This window comes from Centruroides sculpturatus, unplaced genomic scaffold (assembly GCF_000671375.1).
Source record: "Centruroides sculpturatus isolate CEXI.00-Female unplaced genomic scaffold, Cexi_2.0 scaffold1022, whole genome shotgun sequence".
In the NCBI taxonomy this organism is placed as follows: domain Eukaryota; kingdom Metazoa; phylum Arthropoda; class Arachnida; order Scorpiones; family Buthidae; genus Centruroides; species Centruroides sculpturatus.
In genome coordinates this window covers 253,758-280,420 of record NW_019385182.1, presented here as the reverse complement: position 1 = coordinate 280,420, position 26,663 = coordinate 253,758, and the positions used below count along the sequence as shown (strand labels likewise).

Here is a 26,663-nt window from a genome sequence, read left to right as displayed (position 1 = left end):
CGTCGAGAATAGAATGAAATTTGTCGGACAGAAATTTCCTTGTCCTTCCGACCTCTTCTATTTTCGTCCTCTTTATTTTTTTCCGCGATAAATAACTCGCTCGAATTTTTCTCCGGACGAATTCTCCCCCCGGAGGTCGCCACTTTCCGTCGGCGGCTTTGGCAAGGCGGCAAATATTTCGTCGCCGAACGGCGCGCGCTCCGCCTCCGCCGTTCGGCGTGGGTAGAGACGAGCGCCGCGACTCCCTCCCAGGCCGACAGATGGAGCCACCCACCGCATTTCGTAAACTCTGCAAAGACCGGAAGAGGGGGACGGGTCGAATCGTAATTTTTCCATTAGGGCACCTCTCCTCGATTTCGAAGTTGGAAATGACCGCCGCCCGGTGGTGCCCGTGCGTCCGATTTCTTCCACCGGGTCCGAAAATCTGGTCTTTTCCGGTCCTTACCGAAATTATTCCAACTTCCGGAAATCGGAGTTGCGTAAGGACGCGTTTTCGACAGCGACGACGCTGCATTTTTTCTACGTATTTGGCATGGGACTGGAGAGAAATTCGTCGCCGGTCTTAAATCGGTCTCCTTTCTCAGGTGGCGCTTTTTAAAAAGTGCCACTTACGAAACGCGCCGGCCTCCCTTTTTAAAGAGACGCTACCGAAACGGAAACCTTTCTTTTATTTTGTTCGGCGACGGAACGGGATCTTTATCGGGAGGAAGAGCGGAAATTAATGGGTTCGAGCACCCGAGTCAATTGGATCGGCTGATAACCGTCTCCCCTTCGACTGTTTCGAAATTTCGGCACTCGAATCCAAATATCCCAAGCCGCCAGGGACGAAACTTTCTGGGTCCAGGGGTTATATAACTTCAAATTATGACCGGAAACGGAAAAGGGGGATGCTTTCTTCCTGGTAGTTTTTGGGGCCGTCCGTAAATTACGTCCGCATTTTTACTTTCCCTCCCCCCGTCGTCCCGGTTTGTCCAAGTTTTCGTAACACCCTCCCTCCCTTCCAGTGCGGACGGTCCCTTTTCGTATTTTTTGAAGTTAATAAAACTATATTGTGACTCGTTTCTCTTCGAGACCCGACGACGACTCGGTCTACTTTTCAAAATATAGTAACTAATCGATAAGTAATAGTAATCGAAGCCCCATCGACCCACGCGCGGGAGGCGAAAGAACGACCCACCAAAGTGGACCGGATTCGGTGTTTATTACTAAAGTTTGCCTACGCGTCGATATTTAAACTTGTCCGCAGAGTCGAAGAGTATAACCTCGTCCCCCTTCGTCTTCTTAGACGTTCCAAAGTTGCGTATTTGTCCGCGACGTGTGACTCGTTCTATATTTAATTCGCACGTTTCTTTTCTCGTCAAACGCGATACGAAAATAATATCTCGTTTCTATAAAGAAAGAAACGTTTCCAGGGCGAAAACAAATTGACTCCGACGTTTAATTAAAGGAGGAAGAGAAACTTTTCCGATACATTTGTCCGAATTAGAGAAAACGGGCTTCGATTTTTTCAATTAAAGCGTTTCATCTTCCGATTCCATCGATCCTTCACCGAGAACTCTCCTACTTATTTTAATTTCACCCGTTCGCATCTAAATTACCCGCTCTTTTTTTCGATCGTCGTCTCGGTTTCGGGAACGGCCGGAAGTTTGCCCCTTCCACCCCGCGTTTTCCAGACCGTTTCCGGTTTATACTGACAAAATTTAGCGTGTGGCTCCGTCTGTCGGCCAGGAAGCGAGACGATCGGGCATTTTTTACCGATGAGAGGGCGCTAATTTTTCTCATTGGATTACTAATTTAGTTTCGAAAAGCATCGAAAGGGGTCGCGGTCGCGCTACCGTTCGCCCGCCCACCGATCGAGAGTCGGAGATTCCATTTACTTATTGGTTTTGGAAGATAATAGGACGAAGATCCGCGCGTAGGAGTACGACCGCTATGGTCGAAGGAGGGAGGCATCCGTCTCCGAGTGGATGCCCATTTATAGCGAAAATCTCTAATTTGTAAGCTTTCCGACGCTCTCCGTAACGACACTAATCCCAACCGTGGCTCTAACCAGCCGTTACGGTCGATCGTAACGTTTTATGCGCCCGATGTTTACGAAATTAAACCGACCGTTTCCGTCTCTAAATTTGTTTTCGGCGCAGAAAATAACTTTATCAAAGTACACCCGGAAGCTTTTACGGTCGATTCGTTTAATCTAATCGCCATCTTGTTTTCAGAGTTAACCGGGCGCGTCCGAACGACGTCGTCTTTTATCTTCGCCCGAATCGACTACCGTTTGTGCCCGTCTGTCCGTCGTCTGTCTTCCTAATCTAAAGGATGACGTGCATCCGAATACATTCTTCCTCCCGAAAGATGGCAGTCCCAATTAAATCGCTTCTCCCGGAACAATCGCCGCTGGAATATCCCAGTCAGCGGAGTGTCCGTCGTTAACGGGTACGCCTTTTTTCCAAATTAGATTTCGCTGGCGATTAGGAGAAATTCGGAATGTGTTTTCCGAATTCCTCTCCACTAATTTCGGAATATCTTGCGGGGGAAGGACGGTTTCTAGCGGAACACCAAGAAGAAAGTCAAACGAGGGAACTTACCTGCAAAGAAAAAAAGAAAGAAGAGTGTTAGTACCCGACCCGAAACTTTTTTTATTTATGTTAATTAAAAGATACGCGAGGTTCCGTTCCACCCTCCTTCGGAGGAGGAAGGTTTTCTTGCAATTTCGTTTCTACTTAAAAATTAAAAAGTTCGCGTGTAACGCCTAAATCGTTTTTTTAAGGCCAAATTGGCCGGAAAAATAAAAATGTCCGGTTATTTTTAAACCGCGGCCGAGGGGGGGAAGATATCCAGCGGACGAGCCGGGTGGCGGGAACGGGTCAAGGACGAGGGCGGAGCCGCCGGCGGGGTTCCACCTTCCGCGCCCCCTTTTCCCGCCGTAATTAGGCCGATTACGGCGGGAGAAGCTAATCGAGCGAATTAATGCTTTCTCCCGTCTTTTACCAGAAGAAGAAAGGAGCACGCGCTCGGGGAACCGGAAGAAACGATAAGTATTGGCCCGTATCTCCTAGAAGAGGTTGGGGTTTGGCGTGGACTTTTTCGAATACGGGGAAGAAAATGGAAAAGGGGCGAAGTTACGCGCTTGTTTATTCTTTTTTTTAAGATAAAACGGAGGAAAGTGACATTAGCGCATTATCCTACGGGCAAAAAGAGCGATTGCCCGGGGTACCTACCGACGAGGGGCTCCAAACCAATCTTTTATAAACACTCGTTACTTAGTAAGAATGTCGAAATTTAAATTCGGGCCATATCTGGGGACCCGGGATTGACGATGTGCCGCGGAGCGCATTGGCGCAGCGCAGAACTTAATTAATTAACCCGCTAGAGCTTGCGTTAAGAAAACGAATGAGGATACCGATAGATTCCACCAAGAGTTCCCCGAAGAACACTATACGTGGGGCCCTAGTTAAAATTTGTCTGAATCTCACGTGCGCTATTATAAGTAGGTAAGGACGACGGTATCTATCCCCTGACAGAAAGACCCCCGCGCGAATAGCCTAGTCGAACGATCGTTTCGACAAGTAGACGTAGATGGTCGAATCATTGTTTGTATTGGATTAACCGTCTTTTTTGGAAAATAGCGGTTAATCGGACGGACAGTTTCGGTCGTCCGATTAACCGGCTTTTGTTATTAGGGCACAAAAAAGAGTCGAATTTTTTCCTTTTCTTCGTCGGTTTTTTTCTTTCGTTGCGTTATCGGGTTTCGCCACCCCCTTCGTCCGTATCCGTCGTTTATTACCTCGATATAGGATTATCGATCGTCTTCCACCGTTTCGCGGGAAACGGTCCGAGCTACTGCGTAAGTCGGGGGGGTTAGCGGGAGCGGAGTCCACCCCGGACAAACGAAAAGTGCCGGGGAAGCTCCCGCCGGGGATGGATTTTAAAGACGGAGGGATAGGAAGTTATCCTCCTCCTCCCATATCTCTCCTTCCTTCGGGGGAAACATTCTCGCGATATTGTTACGTCATCGTTATCGACACCCGCTATAAATCCGAAAATTGTGGAGAATATAGTTGAATTTTATCTAATCTTTCAATTAAAGTGATATTGAAATAAACAAGAAAAATCCGGGAAACATTATTAAGTAATTGTGAACCGAAAGTTTGTCTGTCCGGAACTTTGCAAAAGTACTAATATCATAAAAACAATGTGAATATTCCACACGAAGAAAACGGAAATTACCTAGAGTCCGGGATGGACCACTAACAGAAAAGAGGGCGGGGCATTCAGTTTTCTCGCGCCGATACTCATTTCCGATCGGGTCCTACCGAAAATCACGCCACTTCCGTTTCGGAAGTGGCGGCGGAAACCAGAGAACCGAAAGACCGGAAAGGATCGTTTGAGAGGAATAAATATTAAAAAGCGCGGTAAAAACTTCCGGTTTCGATGGCGAACCGAAAGCATTTCCGGATTGGCAAAACAATAGGCGAGGACGTAGTTTTGGAGAAAATGCTCAAATAAGAGTCCGACCGGCATCTGTCCAAAAGAGTAAAAGGGAAAACCCTTTTCAGTCGAGTGTCCACGGAATTTCCATTCTATTTTTATTTACCGCTCGTAACACCGAACAATAATTATAATCGTAACCGTTACCCTTACACTGTAGTAATACCGTGTAACGTAAACGTCACACCGCCAAACACTAAATTTGTAAGACGAAAAATACAATTTTCTTGACGAAAACTTTCGGCGCGATCATTTTCGACGACGGGTGGCGATTTTTAGAACTAATACTACGGAACACCTCTTTACGCGTTTCTTACGCAATTCCGGTGTTATTTTTTAGGTCCGATCCAGTCTTCAATTGCTGATTCTAAGGCGGGAAAATTTCGGCTGGGGAAACATTCTTATAAAAATAAATCGTCCTGGAATTATTCGCAACTTCCGCTTCCGTTCTTATTAAAAGAGCTAAGACAGGGCATCTTTCGTAAGGAACGGTAGGCGAATCGTCCGCTTCCGGTTGGCAATCGGAAGCGAGGGACGGAGGTGACGAGTCGCGAGCGCTCTCTTCTCACCCGCGACTCCTAAAATGTTTCGTATCTTGGCATTTGTAAGTTATTCCGGGGTCGTAAATAAACGTAATCGGTCGCTTCGGAGCCAGGGGAGGGGGAAGAAATAGAGAAAGTTGGCGTGTGATGTATTTCCACTCGCCCGTTGTTAAGGAACGGTTTGTGGCTCGAGAGGAACGTTAGAAACGATTGTGGCCCTAATTAAATAAGGATAAAGGGAAGGAGCGACGGAGAATCCTAATGGAAACTCCCGGCATAAGAAATGAAGACTGCGTGACATTTAAAGTACGCGCAGTCTCTCCCTTCCCGACAATTTACTTTCGCTTCGGATTTAGGAGAAACGCACGGCGATTGACTCTTTTGCAATTCCGTCGCACCGAACACTTCCGTTAAGGAATTTCCCCTTAGACAAACACTACAAGTATTGTTTACACCTTTTCCAGCGAAAAAGTAAGAACGACGAGGAAGTGGCATCGCCCAGGTGGGCATTATCTTAAAATTTACGCAGTAAAACCTGTCCGAAGCGGAACCCGAATTAAACAGAAAAAAATTCTTTGAAACCGAGAGATTTTCTGTATTAGAAAACCCTTTCAAACGGAAACTGCCCAACAGATACCGCGCGATTCCGGTCGACACAGGTTTTACTGTAATCGTATTAATAAATATGGTTTACGGGTCCGTTTGCCATCCGCCAATTACAGATTTATACACAAATAAGGCGAAGAAGAGAACAATTCTAACGCTTTAAGGAACACTTAAAGCGCTACATTTTAATGTTAGTTTCGGCCGAAACAAATAAGATAAACGGAAGTCACCTCCCTTTCGATATCAAAAGTCAATCTGTCGAATTCTACTGGCTAAGACGACTTCCGGTTACTAAGGGACAATCGCCCGACGGGAGAAAAAATTGCACAACTCTTCCCGTTTATTTATTAATCTACACCGCGTCGCGTGTAAGAATAGTAAGGGGGGAGAAAGAATACGTCAGTAAGATAAGAAAAAATGGTTAACGTAACAACAGAAAAGAACACCAAAAAGGAGGATCGTTCCTTTAAAAGACGGACGGAAAAAAAAAAACACACTTTCTGTGTTTGGTCATCCGGTGTCGCTGTCCTTTTTTGTGTATTTGTACGACACGTTAATTAATTAAATGTTAAAGAAAAGCGAATTTTCGCCACATTTGTTCCCGTTCTGTACGGTCCACCGACGTCACGGGTAACAAAGGGGAACTAAAACGCTATCCTACCGGGATTTTGGACAAATTTAAGTTAGAGCCAGCGGAATTTTAACGGCGAAGAAGAGGAGAATTATAATTCTGAATGACGTAACACTCTCGAACACTTAAATACGAGTATCTTTAAAAGAGACGACAGAAATACGTCACTTAACAATTACGCCGGAGAGAGAATTAAATTAATAACGAGGGAAATAAAGAGATTTTCGCCAAAAAAAGGGGGGAGGAAATACCGAAAAACGTCGATCGGGGTTTCTTAATTAAGGGGGGAGGGAAAAGGCGAAATTTAAACGAGTGTCGAAAATAACTCTCGGATCGAAAATACAATTTACATTTTCTATTTTGATTCCCGATAAAAAGAAATCGCAATTTTTTTAACGCAGAAAAAACGCACTTTTCGCATTGGTTTTCGCAGAATTTTCTCTCGCTCTTTCGTCGAAATTCGGTCGTTTCTATCCCCCCGTCAACATAACACAGCGAGGAACGACGAACACCCTTTATAAGCCAAGGCCGATTTTCTACACTAAAATACGAAAGAACGTGCTTTCGCTAGGGTCAAATTTGCCCAGTCGTAAGAAACATTCCGATAAAAGTGGCGAGTGAGGCGGGTGTTCTTCCCCCAGCGACGGGAAAGCGGGCGGAATTCGAACTCGGGACCACCGCCCGACTGGAAAGCAGAGTGCCTCGAGCAATTGCGCGCGAAGAGGAACCCGAGGAAGCGCCGATTTTGGATGCGGGCCAAGATTCCGGAACTGGAAATTACGGCTGGGACCGGAAGAGCCTGCCGCCGATTCGGAATTCCGAGGTAAGCGATCCGTCAGAAAAGAACGGCCCCGGTCATTTGGGCCGACGTCGACTTTTTTCCCTTTCCTCCCCCGGGAATTTCCCCACCGAAAAACGCCCCTCGGACTTCTTTTTCCGGAGATTTTTCCCGGTAGAAAGGTGCAAATTCGGCAATGGCGTTTGGCCGAGTGGAGAGGGGGAGGCGAAAGTGTGGGAGTCGCGTTCTATAAATAATTCCCAAAAATACTCTTTCCGTTCTAATTGCGGCGACAGAAACTTCTGGAAGTGGAAGCCACTCGCAAATTCTCCTTTTTTTAAAAAAAAGCCGGCGCGCTTTTCGCACCCGTGCCGGTGTCCGGCGCCCGGACTCTGCCCCCTCGACTTCCGCCGGAAGGAGAAATTTCGGACCTCGGACGAGGGTCCGCGTCGGGCCGCGTCCCGACCGAAGATAAACAATACCGATTTGGCACGCCTCCAAAAGCCTCGGTTATCCGCGCGCGCCACCGACGCGTCGCGAGATTAGTCCCGTCCGTGCGGACAGGGGCGCAGTTCCCCCCGCCAGATTGACGTGTTAGGACGAAGGTGGGAGGGTCCCGGGCCGGAAACGGAGGACGGGAGGGTGCTGGAGCCGGAAAGCCACCGGCTTACCTGGAAAAGTGATCTTGCAGAGCATATTCCGTCACGGCGAACATGACGTAATTGGAGGGAAATGATGGAACGCCTCTTTAAACACGAATACACACAAACACACACATCGGGTCTCCGACGGGACCGAAGATCGACGGTCGGACCGACGGACGACTTAAAGAGGTGATTCCGTCATTGCCCGACACCGACGACGATCGAACGGCCCGGTTCGGAGCCACGACTCGGCCGCCACCTCTCGACGTCGGCGGGTCACGTGATCGCCCGCCACCAATGGCCGACGGGTGCCCGCCGGAAGCCTCGGCGGGTGGCGCCGCCCGCGATCGACACGGGCAGACCGCGTGACGCCGCTCGGGACGGAACCCGTCGGCCCGCGCCTCCTTCCGGCCGAGGACCCCCCGCCCACTTCCGGTGGTGGCGACCGGCCCCGCCGTAGGTTCCCGCCCCCGGTCTCTCTCTCTCGGGTACCAAAGGACGCTTCCGAAAATTCCGGTCCGGCCGTTTCCTACCCCCTCCGGAAGTCAAAAAAAGAGCGCGAAAACGGAAGGATGGCCTCTCTCCCCCCAAAAAGTGAAGATCGTCGACAATCGATAGGCCAGATGGGCCGGAGGAATGGGCCACTCCGCTTCTACGGAAAGAAGGCGGAGGGAGAGGCGGCCCACCGGCGGGCCTCCCCCATTCTCTGGAAAGCCTTCCGTGCACGTGCCACCCGCCGGCACCGGATTATCGAACGCCCTCCTTTTTCCCTTCGCCGTTTCGAATCTCGCGCTTCTCGGGGTGGAAGCGCGCGCTCTTCCTTCCGGACGGATTCCGACGCCGACGTCACGGTTCGGTCTCCTTCCTTTCACTCGGGGGACGGAGAGCCGAAGGAGATCTCCGCGGAAGAGCTTCTCCCGTCTTTCGTTTCTCCGCGCCGCGCCGTATTTATTCTCGGCGTTTCCTCCCGAGGCGGTGGGGGCGGATTCCCCTCGCCCCTTCTTTCCGCCTCCGGTAGGGCCACGGGCGCGTTTCTCTTCCTTTTTTTTTTTTCGATTTTCGCTGGTGCGGGAAAGTATGGCCTTTCGCGCGCCGATCGGCGCGGCGCGGCGCGGGACTGCCTATTTCGTGCCGATGCTGCACTGCGGTCGAGTCACGTGGCGCCCTACGTCACCGCGGCACGTTCTTCGATCGCCGGATCGGCGCGCCGTCCGGATAGGAGAAAAGCCACCGATAAACAATAAGGAGAATTCGATTTACGGAGCTGCCGGAAGCAACAGATACTCCTCCTCTCTCCGTCGGAAGCGACGCCGTGTCTTCCCCTCCTCCCTTTCATCCGCCCGGAAGCCCTCTGCGCCGAAATTTCTCGATACTTCCGATTCGGGCCGGGTTCTCCTCTTCGCCTTTCGCACACGCGAGGCGAGACAAAGGGGGCGACGTCCTCCTCCTCTTCCTCCGCGCCGCAAGAAGCCGCGCGGAGGACCGAAAGGGAAGAAGAACGCCGCACGTACTTCATTAATTACACTTAATTACATTACATAAATAATTAAAAGCCCGTGACTAACTCGATTAGCGCTTCGTTTCTAAGAGGGAGTTCGATTGATGTCCGCTGGCGGGCGCACGTGCATCGTTGCCGAGACGTCTCGAGCGTCGTCCGCGGTGACGTAAGCGACGAACTAACGCGCCCGATGCGCGAATGACGAACGAAGAAGCGTCGGAATCCTCCCCGTTTCTTCGGAAGGAGAGGATCGGCCCGTCCGGTGACGAATAATTAACGGCTTTAAGCTCGGCCACCGCGCCCTCTGTCGATAATTAACGGAACTGCCGGCGCCGGAAATCGAAGGAATGGCGGGCAAATATTTGAAGAGGGAGCGACGACCGTCCCCATCGATTTTCGAAGAGACTACTAATAATGCTTCCGTCGATACTCGCTTTCGCCTTTCCGTTTCCCGGGTAATTCCCCGAAATCTCCCGCTCTCCCCCCGGCAAATTATCCGTCGTGAGGTCCCCCCGTAATTCCCCTCCGCTTTTTTGGCCGCTGCGCAAATTTCCACGTTTGATCTATAATTTGCCGCGTGACACGCATCTACTTCGTGAGCCGGCGGTTACCGTGTCAAAAATAACGACCGAGCGAACTACGTATAACGGTAACACTGCGGCATTCTCCCCCCGGAAAGCGCGCGCCGATTGCCTCCCAAAATAGTCCATTTATCTTTTCGATAGGACGATCGCTCGGCGTTTTTAACCATCCCGTGGGGGAGGGGCGAAATGGTGTTTCGCCCCTCCCCCACGGGATGGTTAAAAACATCTCGGGGGTAGACGGGGGTAGACGTAAGTTAAGGGGTAGACGGGGGTAGACGGGGGTAGACGATGGTTAAAAACATCTCGGGGGTAGACGACATCTCGGGGGTAGACGTAAAACTAGCCAAGGGGCGAGGGAGAAGCAGGCGCGGGTGACGTAAAACGCGAGAAAACTTCGCTGCTCTCGGAGAGAACCTGGCGGGGGCGGAGGGGTCGGTTCGAATACCATTCGGATCCCGATTCTCGATGCCGTTTTGGAATGGAGAGATACGGTGCCCCTTCCCCACGCGCTATAGGACGATCCCATTACGGATCGGACTCGCCCGTAATGGGCATAATCGAGGCCGGACATTTAGTCTTTCCGCGTTAGTGTCACGCGATGTTGCCAAATGTGCGGGGCTGAAAATTCTTACTCGACACCCGAAATTCTTCGCTAAATTCGTGACCGACGATTAATTTCTACCCCCACGAACGGACCGTAAAACCGCCAAAACGTAATTCGGAGCTGCGTATTTTGAGCTTACGTGTGGCAAAATGCCGTATCTACGAAAAGAGAGGAGGAAAGAAAATTAATAATAAACGAAAATTTCACAGCTACACAAACGAGAAAGAACTACAAGAAATAATTAAGGAGGTGTTTTAAAACAATGATTAATTGTATTATTTATTCATAAAAGCTGTCCTTATTCATTAATTTGCACTGTTCTGGTGTTATGTCAATATCTTGGCCGCCAATTCCATTCGAAAACACAAATAGACTTTAAAAGGGAGTTTCCTATTCGATTACTTTTTTTTACTCCTTACGTCATTCATTATTACAAAAGCTATTATTAACGATTTCGTTCATCCCTTTCTATATTCTATTCCGTGTTCGAATCGAGATCGTGATTTCTAATTTTTACATTCGTAAATAACTCGATTATTCGTTTATTTGACTATTCTTTCGTGTTTTTTCCAATTTAAACTCTGCAACTTCCCCCGGATATAGATGGACGTGGGCCTCTTTCTTTATCCATAGTTGATTCTGTCAGGCACAGAATAGAAGCCAGGATAGTAAGGAAGGGGCTTGACGTATACCCGTACAAATATTTTATTTGTTTATTTAATTTTTTGGTGCAGAGGGAATTTTTGCATCCGGCAACACGGCAAAGCGCTTTTCCTTTCTTAGATTTTCATTTAAACGCGCCAGAAACGTCGACCAATCGCAAAGCATTTAGGAACAAACAGCATTTGTAATTGGTTAACCAATCAGCTACTCCGAATGAAAATGTAAGGAACGATTCTGTCATAATGGAGGCATTTTCTCCTCTCTTTTTTCCTTTCGTTCTTTTTTCCCATTTGTTTTGCAGCCAATCTGCGGACAGATGCGTAAAACCCACCACTTTTTTTTTCTTTCGTTTTACGTTTAGAAAAGTACGCTCGACCCACGCGACATCTGCCGGCTGAGAAACGAACAAAAAGATAATCGATCGTTTCTTACTTCAGTTGCCCGCTCACAGATGGCGTCGTTTCGTAAAAGTTGGTCGGAATTTTTTTTTTGGCACATTTTTCAAAAATACAAATTAATTCTTAAGAATTTCTAAAAAAAATTCGTTTCCGACCGGCATCGAGAGGTTAACAGCCTCGTAGATTAATAACGGTTGCTAAGGCGACCGTTAATAATTAAGATAGGTCACGTAAGGCCAAACGCCATTATTTTACATTATCTCGGTTAATTACAAATATTTCAATTTTTTAACAAATTAAATTACACTTTGCAATTAAATATTTAAAAAAAAATTGGAAATAATTACCTAAATTAAAGTTACGAATTCTCTTACAAGATGGCGCCACTAATTGGAAGGTTTTTCCAAAGAAATAAATAAAGAGTACATTTAAACGTTTATAAAGATATAAAAGTATAAATTTAAACATCGAGGAACGTAAGCGAAATTTTATTTGACAGTTTTTCAATTATAAAATGGAAAAGGAAAAAATTCGCTCGATTAAGTTAGAAGCGGAATTTCGAAAGGAAAAAAATGGTTTATTTTTCCGGCAACAGAGGGCGCCTCGGCTTCGCACCTGTACAGGTAATGCGGAAGGAAAGTCCGCATCCATCGATACCGTCGTAGCTCTTACATTAAATCGTAATTCCCAATTAAGCCCATTCCGAGTGCCAAATTATCTATTATTAATTTAAATGGCGCGGAAAATTAATTCCGCATTCGGAAATTTCCCGCCGACAGGAAACAGAATAGAGAAGCGCGAGCCCGAATTTCCCTCGTCTTCGCATCGATTAATTAACAATTTAATTAATTAAACGAATGGTCGACGTTTTTCTTATTCGGAGAAGAAAGGAAACCGGAAACACGCGCGACTTTATGCAAATTAATTAAAATGCCGCGCAGAGAAATCGACAAAGAAAACGCTTGGCAATTTTCGTTGTTTGAAAAGAAAAGGTCGTAATAAGCCGGATACAGGCACGTGCGCTTTGGCTCTTATTATTAATGGGGTTCCTTCGGATAGGCTGGAAAAAATGCAGGGGAATAGAAAACACGTGATATATACTCCTGTTATTTTCTATGCTCTTACTCTATTAGGATTTATGTTCTGGCTTCGTGTTGGCGCATTTTTCGGTTAATTAAAGCGTCTTTTTTATCGAATAAATTTGTAAGTAACTTAAAGAGGCGGCGTAAATAAAAAAAGTACAAGTTACGGGTTAATTAAAACTAGAAATTTAATTAGTCGATAGGCATTAATTTACTCCTTTAGCGCCTAATCCTCTGCTCTAATCGTGTTATTTACGAAAACAAAAGGACCGGGACGAACGCTACAAAGGTAGAACGTCAACGAGGAAAAGACGAACCTTTCCTTTTTGAAGCAAACTCCAACGAAATTCTTAATATCGAGCGGATCTAAAACGTTCGTCGGGTTGTCTGATCGGCAATAAAAGTAATAGCTTTGTTTAACGCAGATAAGATCGGGTGTAGTAACGATCGACATAAGTACTTTATCTATGGTAGCCCAATAGAAACCCCTACTCCAGCCGTATTAAAGAAGGGCGGGCGGTTCGAGCCGTCATTTATACCAATCCGCCGACGTCGCGGAATAAAATTTCTCGCGGTTAAGCCGCGGTAATTAGCTCGATCGTCGATTAACTTAATCGCGATAATTAGGGAATCTCCGCAGTTATTGTGTGTGTATTACCGGAAATTCCTGCGCGCCTCCCAATTCGTCGACGTAGGGGCGCAGTAACATCTGTCTAGCGCGATTAACGAGGCGTAAGCAGATGCGCTACTCTCCGCGAAAATTACCTCTCCCCGTTGTTTACTTCCATAATTACACCTCGTTTGAGGGGTGTTTCCACGCCTGGCGCGCCGGGGTGCACTAAATAAATCCGTTTATCACTTCCCTACTCGTGCCCGGGTCGTCACCCGCCAACGTTTAAACACCCGCCGCTATTTACGCCCATTTCGCTCCCCCACATTCCCCGATTTCCCCTACAATACGTACGTTCAAATCGGGCGATATTTACAATTTCGCTCAACAGATGGCGACGCCGTCGAGAGCATTACGCCGCCGTAAATAATTTTTACCCCGTTAAAAATTCGTAAACCGCTCTCTTTAAATTCCGAAATTACCCCCGACGTTCGAGCAATTTATTTAATAAATTTCTACGGCGTAGATTCCGTTTTATAATCCCTTCCGAAAAAATCGCCGGATGCCGAAACGTCACGCTTACGCGAAGGGCGAGTGACGTAGGCGATGACGCGGGTTTCTCTAGGACCGGATGGCCGGGTCTATTTCGGGAAGGAAGCGAAACTGGAAAAAAGATATACAGATAATGGACGAGATATAAATTATTACGTCACAAGCGAAAAACAAATTTATCCATTAAGATGACAGAATGCATTTTTCCTTCTTACGATAAATGAAGCGGCGGAGTTAAACGAGGATCTAACGATCTTTATTCTTTTGTCTGCCCCCCGCCGATCGGGATATTTAGGAAAATTGGAAAGTTATATTTTATTCTAAGGTTACAGTCGAACCCGCTTAAATTAGAACATTTGCGGAAAATACTCATTCTACTTCTAAAAATAAATTCGCCTTCGCCCAAACTAGTTCGTCTCTCTCTCTTTATACACACGGCAAAGAAATAAGAATAAAATAAAGAAAAAAGATTTCGTAAATAATCCAAGACGTTCCCGCTGCACGATCCATTATTAACGACCATTTCTCTATATTTACTTTATTGATGCGGGTCATTTCTACACTAATTGCGCCAATCGACGACACTCTTACTTGCGTTATTTTAAATATTGGAGGGCGCGCCATTCGAATTAGCCAATCATCGTCTGCCGTACCGAAATAGAGAGACGTAATTAGTACGGGGCGAGAATAGGAGAAGAAGTCAACAGTTTGTTAAAGGTAACGCGACTAAATATACCGTCCCCTCTTCTTATTGGTTATTAATCGAACGTGCGTGATCCCCCCTTCTCGATTTTGCAATTTCGATTGGATTTCCGAGTACGGGTAATTTAATATTTATAGGCAATTCCCGGTCACGTGGCCTGGTTAATATAAACGTTACTAAAGTAAGAACGTAACGAGACAAAAGATTATATCTTAATTTAAACGTCACTTTAAATAACTTTTAACCGCCGCCGTTACTCGATTCTTCCAAACGAGCACTCCGATTAGTCCGTTGGTCGTTACGTCACTAATCGAAACGGATTCGATTGGAGCCGTCGGAAATTTGAAAATGCGATTAACGGTTTCGGAAGGGCGCGGGTTAATTAATTAATGGGAAGGATGCGGATCGGGCCGCGGGTGTTCGAAACCCAGCAAAACGATAATAAATGCGAATTATCTTGTTTTATTTCGGAATAATTAGCCGAGAGACCGGTTATTAAATTATTTACGTCAATTTATGTAAAGCAATTTTAGTATCGATTGTCGTTTATAGCCGCGGATAACGTTTTACTGTTGCTGTACTTGTACGACAACGATGCCCCGAGCCTGGATAAGATTCGACGTAACTAATCACCCGTTGAGAAAGGGAGTTTTCTAAAGAGCCTGCAGATAGTCCCCCCTTTTTTTCTTCTTTACTCTTCTCCGGTAAACTATTATCTTTAAAGGAACAAAGAATCTCCCTCTCGCCCGGCCAATCAATATCTATATCTGTGGAAAAATCTGAGGACAGATAAACCGACTTTCTCCTTTCCCACCGAAAAATTGTGAATAATTAAACTCATCATTTTTTCATTATTTAAAATTATTCATTTTCAATTATCTCTTTAATATTCCAGCAGATCGTCGCCACTTATTTTTAGATTTTTAAAATTGCACCATTTCCCCCTCCCTTCTGCCCCGTTATTACGCCGACATCACGAAATTTCCGCAAAAAACATAAAAATCATATTCGAATTTCCGACGTTTTACTCTTTACTCGCCAACCGGCCAGAGATAACATCGCCGCCCGGCGCGTGGGGAAATTACCCCGCGCATCACACCCCCGCTAAGGTAATTTCCCTACCCGGAAAGCGCGTATTTTTTTTAATAATCAAACGCGTTTCGGAATGACAATTTCGGGGAAATTTCCCCACCGATTTAGCCGGGCGCTTTAAATGGAGGAATTCCCTACGTAGAGGGGATGGAAATGGGAATAATGCTAATTGTAATGCGATCGGTGCCCGAAATAGTAGAAATCTATTTAAATCCCGACTACTTCGAAACAAATCGATTAAAACGATAAAATTACATAACTTTTGCATGTTACTATAGTAACACGCAAAAGATTTGCATTTATTACCGCAAAAGCGGGCCGTAAGGAGGTAGGATTTATGTAGAGGTTAAGCATTCCCCCCTTTTCCCTTCAAGGTTTAAAGGTTCTTAATATACATTGGTTAAAATGAATAGTAGCTATATGTAGACCGTAACGTATACTATTATTTAGCAATGCCGTTGCTATGACAGTTAACGTTTTATAAATACATAAACGCTTTTTTTAGGGTAACAACATAGATACGACCCCGCTTTCCCGTCTAAGCCCGTGCGTAACGCGACTACAGCCGAGTAAATTTTGGTTTCTGGCCACACACCAGTGTTTATAGAATTTCGTCGAACGTTGCCACTGTAGTAAAAGCCTAATTTTAGCACCCGACCGGGTAACCGCGCGTTATTTGTCGGTTTAATAATGAAAGTTTTTCTTTTTCGTGGACAACGTCACACCTTTCATTTTATAACTAGCGCCAGTTTATCGTCGCCTTTTGTTATCGCGGGGCAGTTTAATTACGATTCGACCCTATTGTCGGCGTTACGATAACGGAGGAGGCGGGGTAATAAAAAGCGGGGAAATTTCCCCAAATAAATGCAACTTTTATCTGCGTGGCCGGGACGGGAAATCCGAACGCCGTAAACGGGAGGGGGTGGAAGAGGAACCTGGGTATCTCGACTTTTACGTAGAGAAACGTCGGTAAATCGGGAATTATAATAATTTACTAATAGAACCTATATTTAAGCTGGGTATCGCGTGCGCTAAATCACTAAACAACGAAATCGTTTAAACGTTATCACGAGATTTATTTTTCTTATTTTCGAATTTAGCGTTTTCACTCGATTTGTAAAGAAATGACAAATGGTCCCGCGAGAGCCCGAAAAATAATTAATGTGTCGAGTTAGGCGCTGCTCCCTTTTATTAATATTTACGAATTTCCGTTGGAAGGGCGCCCGGGCCTCTTTGTAACGCCGGATAACAAAAGCGCCACGTAACAATGGGACGTTCTGTATCCCGCGCGTAATTGCACGCGCCCGGAATTCCGTTTTCCGGACAGAAATTCGATCGAATTTTCTTTTATAAATGTCCCGAGGTAATTTAAAGTATAATCGAGGAATATTTATAAACAAAGAGCAGGAATTTTCGGAATATTTACATTTATTACGCAGCGAATAAATTCCCAAATTCCTTCGACGTTCCGAAGATTCCTAACGGGAGAAGCGTAACTGGGAAATTTCCCTCCCCCTCCCGGTCGGGGCCTAATCCCCGCGGGGCAAGATGCCCGATTCAAATATTTTTAGAAGCGACACCCGACGCATATTTCGGATTCGAATTTCGGATCCGCCGTTCCAAGTATTTGGAAACGGAGGCCAAATCGCCGGCTCGAATTTAGGGAAAACGACGTCGAAATAAAGCGGCATCCGCCATATTTGTTAACCGGGGGAGAAGATATTTTCGCATTTTTTCTCGCTCGGTTCGTGACAGAGACGAATGATTCGTGCGAGAAATATTTCCCTCCCCCCCGGCTCCGCTCGCTCTCCTTCGACTTTGGCGCAACACCGGGTTACTGGAGAAACTCGTCTTTTGCCGCGACTCTATCAATCTCCAACGCACGCACCCGTCACCCCGCGTGTTTCCACCCCGGAAACTCGTCACGGAAACATCGTCGGCCGAAGGGAAAAAACGGGCGCCGGAAATTCCCCTTCCGGTAAGTTTTTTCCCGAAAGCCAGGGAGAGGGACGAGGGGTTTTTTTCCTCGCGCGCAAACCCAGAGACGTCACTGGTGTTTGGTATAGAGCGACGAAGCGCGTGGTAAAACGGTTGCGAGGCTACCGATCGAGGGGATGATCGAACGACTGACCTAAATAGCGACAGATACTACTATTATCGGAAGCTCTCCTCGTCATTTACTCGAGCGGCGAAAAACGACCGAGGACGTATTTATAGCTTATTAATTACTTTCACTTTCCTTCGCTGCACGAATTTAAAACGGCGCTCCTCCAACACCCGAGCCGCGAAGATTCGGTCCCATTTCCTTCCACCCCCGCAGTAACTTCCCACTTCGTACCCGAGATAATCGGAATGATATCGAGTTTCGACGGTTAGGGAAAAAGTTTAGGGAAATTTCGTTTAGAAATCCCTACACGCGCAACAATAGGTAAAAAGACGAGCGTACGTGACAGGAGACACCTCGTCTATTGTTTAAGAGTGCCGAAAGACTTTGTTAGTTAAATTAGCGTTTTGGATGGACGTACCCTCCCGTTTATAGGGGTGTAGAAGCGTCTGGCAGAGGAGGGAGAGGCGACGCGCGGTCGGCTTACCTTCGCTCGCTCGTTACCTGAGTTGTTTATCGATCGAACGAGCGACCCGAATGATATATCGAAGCGCCTTATCAACTACAAATTCCGTAAAGCGGCCATCGAAAAATTCGTTTTTGGGGGGTTTCCGCCCTCCCCCTTCTTATAATACGCCTCGGCCTCTATCCGTCACGTTTCCACGCGAAAATAACTACAAAAGCATTTCCATTCGAGCGCATCAAAAAATGAAAAATGCGACGAAGATACGCATTGTGCCGCCCCTCCATATAAAATACCCCGCGCTTCTCCCTCGGAACAGCGTTCTAACACTTAATAATCACTTTTTAATTGTCTAGCGATTGGACGACCCCTATTTAACGACCGAGACCCCTTATTAAGAAGAGGGGAGAAAACATTTTGGGGGAAACGCTTCAATATTTATAAAGAAGAAATTTAATTTTTGAAAATTTTCATATTTATGAAAACGTTCGGCGTTAAACCACACACTTTCCGCCGGTGCCCCCGAAAATAAGCAAATAATAAACACTGTACGTCCCCTTTTTGTCACGATTTCGTTACCACGAGGTACGCCGGTTCTCCAATTGTTAACGAGAAAAAGCCGCGATATAAGCGGGGTGCCGGCCAACCTCTACGTAAGATCCCTTAATAAAGAGAGATAACACCCGTCGTGCATAGTGTTACTTTACCCGATTACGTGGGGTGTAGCGCGCGAAAGGACCGCATCCGAAATCGAAATTCCCATTTAAAGTGTGGTAGAATATAAAAGGAATTCCGGATTTCCGAGTTTGAAGCCGGAAAAAAACGATGTCGTTGGTTAACGGAGGTGGAATTATTAACAAGAGGAGGGGGATCGATATCGTAGACCTGTTTATAGAGTATTAATTACGAAACAGTCGATTAATAATCTTAAATTTCGGGTCGATTTCCGTAACGTTACGTAACACAATAAAGATTCTTTAATTAATTAAGCTTTAATTATCCTTTCGATAATTATTTTCAATTAATTAATCCCCATTTCGAACTCCGTCCCCCCCCTAAAATCGTGCGAAAGGAACGTTTACGACGGAGAGGATTAGCAAAATGGTGGACGTCTCTCGCACGCTGCACCCTTTTTAAATATTTAAAGTGTTATAAATATTAAAAAGTAGAAAATTCTCGGCGTTACTCCTTTCATTTTTCGATACGAGCGAATAAAAGCCACCCCCCGTTTTCTATTTTTAATTTAAAATTTATACACTTAAGTGCGGGAGGAAGCTGCAAAGTGTCACTCCAAGTGCACTTCGACGCTAGAAGGAAGCTTCCTTCTGGCTTTAAACCTAAGGAGGCCTCTTTTAATTTATTTTAAAGCCGCGGGCCTTAAAGCGCGCCTCGGTTCACGCGCAAATTCTTCAAATTTTCGTCGGTCGGCCACGCGTAGCGCGCGTCGAGGCGTTATCGACAGAATAATTTGTTCTACCGACAACGCTCGTCTTTGGCGCAACGCGACGAGTGACATCCGAGCGGCACGCAACCCGCACGGATTTAGCGCCGCATCGATCGCGCTAATTCGAGGTCCGACGTTTGATCCCGGGAGAGGGAAATGCCGCCGCTGATTGTTTATTTACGAAGAACACGGCCCAACGCGCGCGCCACCCCAGGACTTTCTCCGCGCGGAAAAACGCAATTCTTAACGGAGTAAATGCGAATTAAAAGGAGGAAAGACGTGACAATGGATTAAACAATATTTTTCCGCCGGCAAAACAGAATAATTGGTAAAAATTGCATTGTTTCGTCAGCAATTGGAGCGGGAAAACTCCGGAGTAGACAAACAAACACCGGGCGACGGGAATTAAAACGTCATTTGCCGACGAAGCCCACTCGAATTCAGATAATCATCTGTAAATTTGAGCGCCCATCGACACCGGCGCCGATATAACACATTAAATAAGTAAAAAAGGGGGCGGGTGAGGCCGAGGGGGATTTTACCAATGCGATGTATTTAATGGAGAAAGTCGGGATTAAAATGATTTTCTAGAAATTGTACAATATCGATTGTAGAATGCTCGACGTTTTCGCTCCATTACTCTTCAATTGTTTTTGATTGGCCGCTTTTCTATTGCGTAAAATCGCGCTCCCATCGAGTAAAACGGAGCAGAAACAGCCGCGAATTTATTAAGTGAATTGATTCAAATTTGATTATTGCTCTCCCTTTTTTACTTTCCGCAATTTCTAAAGCCACCATGCGTAATACTTTAAAACTGCCGCAGCGTTGGGTGGCTCGGAGCGCCAGGTCTTCCCGCAACACAACGCTACAGTACATTAAAACAACTTATCATTACATTTTAAAGTATTGCTGGTCAATTTTTGCGTTGTTCTGTTGTATTGTGTCGTGTGTGTGTGGCGGTATTACAAAGGATGTAGTGTTAGGTATTACACGTGCTACAGTTCGACGCCGTTTGTCGTATAGAATCGGTCCAGTTGTACAAATGGGAGACGATTGAACGACCGAAACAGTTTTCTGTTTGGAACAAAAACAATTGTTACAAGCGGGTGCTAATGTTACGTAATACGAATGCATATTCTAAGCCAGTTACGGAAGACGAAGAATTATTTTCGAACGAGTAAACGTGACGGAAATCGCTTCACCCGGGGGCCACGCTTCGGGTTACGAATCGTAACACGGTCGGGGCGCTAACGTGAAATACAGTACTATACTCCGGTATATGTTAACCGTACCCGGAAAAGGCCGTATTTTACTTATTATAAGTTTATGAATGCATAAAATTCACCCTGGGTCTACATTGGCTGGTGCATTATTTTAATTTGCAGACAAGGCGAGCGGGAAGAAAGTAAAGAAAGTAGACGAGAAAGGGCGAAGACGGGAGGAAAATAAAAGTAAGGAAGCGGTAAAACAATACACGGGATCTTGTAATTGCATTAATTTGGCCTGGCGATAAAATCTGTTTTGAATAAACCGAAAAGAAAACCATGTTCTATCTCTATGGCACTTGCCCTAATTGTTGCGCCGTGTTGTGTATGTGTATAACGTTGCTCTACCGATGATATTATAAGAATAAAAAACAACAAACACTACGCGTGTTTTCTTGTCTATAGTTATAGTGTTGTTTGCGCTTGTGCTCCCTATTACGGCTGCAATTTAAAATTGCTCTGCATAAAATTCACTGGAATAGACACGGCTTTAAGTTGTACAATTTTCTGATTTACTTTATCGCGTTGTTGATTGAAATTAAATCCAAACGGTGCATTATTGAGTTTTAATTATGAATAATCGAGTTAAAATGGAATGAAGTAACCATTAAACCGCTTCTAACAAGCTATTTTGTGTGTTCTCTTAGCCTAGGTTAACCTTAATTAATTAATTGGGGGCGACGATTAACGCGGAAACACGAGTAAAACCTACGAACCTCGTGTGTGTAGTGAAACACGGGTGTATCGTTATGGGGATTCGGGCCACCCAGTTATTTATAATGCCTCCAATGTATAAAAACGTTATATTTTGCACGCGCGCATGGCTACACCCGCAATAATCTTACGTATAAATATCTCTTAATTTACAATTAAATGCGGGAACGTTCTTTTTAGTTTCGCCACGTTATCTTCGAATACTTCGTCACACTCGAGTTACGTTCTATTGTTAATTCGTTCCGCAGAATTACTGTGTTACGTAACAGAAAACGCTAATGTCGAGTTTTGATGATAATTTATTAAAAATGTTTGCAAAAATGCTGCATAGTGTTGTGCTGTGAGTTCAGTTACGAAGCTGTGTTCGTCGCTGCAGTGTTGTTTAAGTATTTGTAGTGTTGTGTGTGTATTTTTAGTGTTTTGTGAATAGCTGTAGTGTTGTGTGGATAGCTGCAGTGTTGTGTGTGTATTTTTAGTGTTTTGTGAATAGCTGTAGTGTTGTGTGGATAGCTGCAGTGTTGTTTGGGGAGCTGCAGTGTTTTGTGAATAGCTGCAATGTTTTGTGAATAGCTGTAGTGTTGTTTGGGTATCCGTAGTGTTGTGTGTGTAATTTTAGTGTTTTGTGAATAGCTGTAGTGTTGTGTGGGTAGCTGCAGCGTTATTTGGGGAGATGCAGTGTTGTTTGGATAGTTCTACCGACAACGCTCGTCTTTGGCGCAACGCGACGAGTGACATCCGAGCGGCACGCAACCCGCACGGANGTGTGTGTATTTTTAGTGTTTTGTGAATAGCTGTAGTGTTGTGTGGATAGCTGCAGCGTTATTTGGGAAGATGCAGTGTTGTTTGGGGAGCTGCAGTGTTTTGTGAATAGCTGCAATGTTGTTTGAGTAGTTGTAGTGTTGTGTGCCTAGTTGTTTGTGTATTATGTTTCTTTAAACGTTAAAAATCTATCTATTGAGAATTAAATAAAAATGCTTCGGTCCCGTTACTGCAAAAACTGCTTTTATCACTTGAAATCAGTGATAAAGCGTATAGTGCGTTTGATATAGACGGTTCGTAAAATTCTTGGTACGGGTGTAGTTTAAATCAGAGAGACACTCTGTTCCTGTTTCTAAGACAATTTCCGTATTTACTAAGTAAAAATTCGAATGGTTTTCCTTTGATTTATTACAAAAAGGACGTTTGGTAAGTAGAGAAAGAAGACAAATCGCGGAAAGTGTCTTACGTCTCGCTTGCGATGCCATGAAAAATACGTGGATGCGAGCCAAAAGAAAAGAAAGTCTCCGGAGAACAGCGAACTTCAATTTTATACAAACTTTTGACTTTTGCGCACCTTTCTTCGCCCGGAACACTACATGCGGTTTAATACAAACGCTTATTTGCCGAATTTCTAATTGTTTCCAAGAAGAAAATTCGGCGCGTGCTAAACACTACAAATACAACTACGATACGAACCCTTCTGTGGTTATTTGTTAGCGAAAATGTAAATCGATCGTCGTCAATAATGTAGGAAGTTGGCCAACGAGATACGTGAAAGTTGCAACCACAACCTCAGTAAGTGAGGGAGGCGTTATAAATAAATAACCGTAAATACGAGCGTCGTTAAATCGAGGCAGAATCGTTAAGGATAAGTTGCATCGTTATCTTTAATAATTAATAAAATATCTTCCATGTCTTTACCTCTTGGCCTTTACCCAGTCGCATCCTCAACAACTAAATCTGCGTGTTTCTTCTGTTCGCGTCATAGTCCCAAATACCCTATTTATCGAGTGTGATTAATCAAAACTAAATCCCCTTCCCTTATTTGTACTCGGAATAAGAGTTTCCTAACGGATCGAAGGCGTTATATCGAGGTAACCGTATATTACGATACTAAATCTATCAATAGAAAGTTGATTTCCACACTCAATACAGGCCACGTCTTTTCTCTATTAGAAAATCTAACAATACCCCGGTATAATGGGGGCATTTAACCCCCCGCATTCCAAAAATACTTCTTTAAACCTTTTACACTTTTATTTATTTATAAAAGGAGCACAACAGATGGAAGAATATCGTGACAATTTCTTCACATGTCTTTCGCCTTCCGTCTAAATCCTGGTGTTGCTCCTCCCCGGATTATTACGTGTATATAAATATGTAAGTAGTACAGAAGAGATGTACGTGTTTCTTACACTCCGTCATAAAAGCTTTCATTTATTGGTAATGAATTTTTTATTATACGAAATTAATGTGTCTTACGACAATATTGATCACATATGTCCCGAAATTATTCCATCTTGTTAACAATTGCCGTCACACCAGCAAGAAATTATCCGTCTTAACACTTTTACTTATCACTTCGATAAAAGATCAAAAGGCGATTTTCGAATATCCACAAATGAAAGACGAGGGAACAGAACACACTACCACACACAACACTAAACATCCATTACATCTGCACACAAATAAAAGAAGCGGGAACAGAGCGCAACAACACACAACAGAACACCGTGCAATTACAGTTGCGCACACAAATAAAGGAAGCGGGAACAGAATACAGCAATACACTACGCTACAATTACATTTTTTTCTATTAAATATTTTTAAATTATCACCAGGAATGTACGAATTCTACGCCACGAACGACAATAATTATATGCTTTTTAAGGCAAAATATCACGTGTTTTTAACGCGGTCGGTTATTTACCCGATTCGAATTTAAACGCACCAATAACAACGCTGAATTGTTCGAAATGGAAACAATTATTTCGATAACACTTGAGATAAGGGGGTGGAAATTAAAGTGCCGTCACACTTCGTCACTTGGCCGTAGATGCGGTACATTCTAGTTATTACTTTTACGCATCGAATATCACGTATTTCACCAAAGGGTTTGGTTAAATACCCGACCCAACGCTAAAGCCAGGTCGACCCCCTGCGTAATCTTAATCGTAATTTCCGAATTATTAACACGAGAGAGAAATTATCTCCCTTCTTCTTAGCCAGGTTCTGGCTGGCTGTGGAAAAACCCCGTTATAGCGAGAACTTCCAGTCGTTATTACGCCAGAAGTTCCCATTTTTTTGTCTTAATTACACTGTTAAAACGACCGGCTAAACCCACAAACGAGGGTGTATTAAAGGCGCGTGCTAATTTATCATCGATCCGTTCCGACGCTAATTTTCCTCTACCGCGCTACGAATTACCGCAAATGCCTCGGAAAATTCGTAAATCCCCGACTACAGAGTCGAAAAGAATCCCTCGAGAAGAATACAAAGTAGTCTCTGACTTACGTAACCCTGCCCTTCTGTGACGTTTAGGCATCATACCCGGAAAGTACTAAAGATTTTCGGAATGGATTATTAAATCGGGACGTGGGAAACAGAGGGACGGAATTCGCCCCCTTCGACCGATTTAGAGGATTAAAGGACCCGCCGGAGGAACGTTCGAATCGACGTCATGGAAGAAGAAATTATTTTAACGAAAGAGGTCGCTTACTTCCAGGGTTATACCTTTTTTTGGTTGTTTTTAATGCTCGGTTTATAATTTCCTAGAGGTGTTCTTCCGCGCGCACTTTATACCGGGATATAAAAGGCAGAGAGAACCCGCGAGATTCTTATCTCGTAGGTCGTTAAATGGCTCGGAGCGTAAATTACGACGACGTTAAAGGGGGGTCCGAATTGCCGAATTACCGAATTTATAGACGCACAGCGCGCGCGTTCGAGCGTTCATTATTCCTTCTTTGCTGGAAAGTGGCGCGCGAAAACTTCCTTAATCGTCCTTTGTACCGAAGGAAGACCGAAAACCGAATAATTATAGAAAAGTTCTGGAAAAAATACACAAAGAATACAAAAAATCGCCGGTTAAAACACTGTATATAAGGGTGTCACTCGCAAATTCGGTACCGGATAATACCAAGGTGGTCCGAAAGAGTCGTGTTGTATCCTGCTGTCTCTGCAGAAACATAATTCCTGTATTAAATATTGTATAATTCTCCGGAGAAATACCTTGTGCGTAGTATCCATTATATCGATGATCAAAACTAGTCACGCGCGGGGTTCGAATCCATGTACAGCTCGGAGGGTAACGCCGAAGGAAGGAGGAAGAAAGTATTAAGTATACATTCTAACGTTGTGTGGCAAACACCGGCTCAACGTATTTACGGATAGGCCAACTAACAATGCAGACTGATAATACGTAAGCCGCTTCTATTCTCTGCGGACACCGCGTACTTTTGTATTTATCTTTCTTATTGTATTGTGGCGGGGGTGGGAAACCGGGAAAATGCAGGGGCGGGCGGGCGTGTAGCGGCCGCGGGAAACCAGGCTAAGGCGGGAGGATTGTCGGGAGATTCACGCGATGCGGTGTTCTAAACGTTTAGGGAATTGCCGAACGGAAAAAACCGGAAATAGAGGGAATTAAGGGAAAGACCGGGACACACCCCACTCCTACGAAAACCGGAAATAACCGGAAGAAAAAAAAACCAGTTTTAATACGAGACTCGGAAGCGCACGAAACGTTTTACATATTTATGAGGCTTATTATCTACAAATTTTCGGAGAATCCCTCTTCTGCGGGGGGAGGGAAATGCTTTACCTCGCGCCGACGAAGGCCGGGGATGGCGGCGGAACCGGAAACGCGTAAATTTTCGCTTTCCGAGGTCGTCCTTGGAAAGGGGAATAAATTTAGCGCGCGCGCGTTCCACTTCCGTTTCCTGTTTACGTTTTCGCTCCCCATTCGGACACCCCGGGTAAGAAGCGGCGGAGTTCCTAAATTTAACGCGGGTCCGTCGACGTCGATTAGCGCAGTCGTACGTTTCTTTACGTACGAAAATAAACAAAAGAAACGCCGTTATTTCCATCGACGAAAGGAAAAAAGAAAAGAAGATGGCGCTCGACTTGCCAATTTCTTCCCCGGAAGGCCGATTTAATTAAGAGGGCGCCGCCAGGGGGATTCTATTTAGGGAGGGGAGTCGGTCGGAACTCGAACCTCTTCGATACGGATCGGAAGGAGGAGATAAGCGAGACGGACATTTACGGATGATGATTCATAAGATCGCTTTCGAGATATTTGGACGCGGTCCAACCTCCGCCGACCAAAATATACTCAGCTCCGCGCGTCTTCGAACCGGGACCCCACCTCACTCTTCCGATTGGAAGACCCTGGCCGGCCTCTACACCGGTTGCCAAAGGCCACCTTAAATACCATTCCTCCCTGC

General features: G+C 45.2%; 1 protein-coding gene across 3 annotated transcripts in view; it reads right to left on the bottom strand.

The window, feature by feature from the left end:
* Positions 1-26,663, bottom strand: part of LOC111635851 (potassium voltage-gated channel protein Shaker-like) — a 43,188-nt gene that overhangs the window by 9,827 nt on the left and 6,698 nt on the right. The window contains exon 1 of one of the 3 annotated variants that reach the window (XM_023380955.1): positions 7,717-7,950. The exons of the other annotated variants lie outside the window; for them this stretch is intronic. Coding sequence (XP_023236723.1) covers positions 7,717-7,760 — 44 coding nt within the window. The 5' untranslated portion in view covers positions 7,761-7,950. Of the gene's footprint in view, positions 1-7,716; positions 7,951-26,663 lie in introns of those variants that run through there. 3 annotated transcript variants of the gene reach the window in all.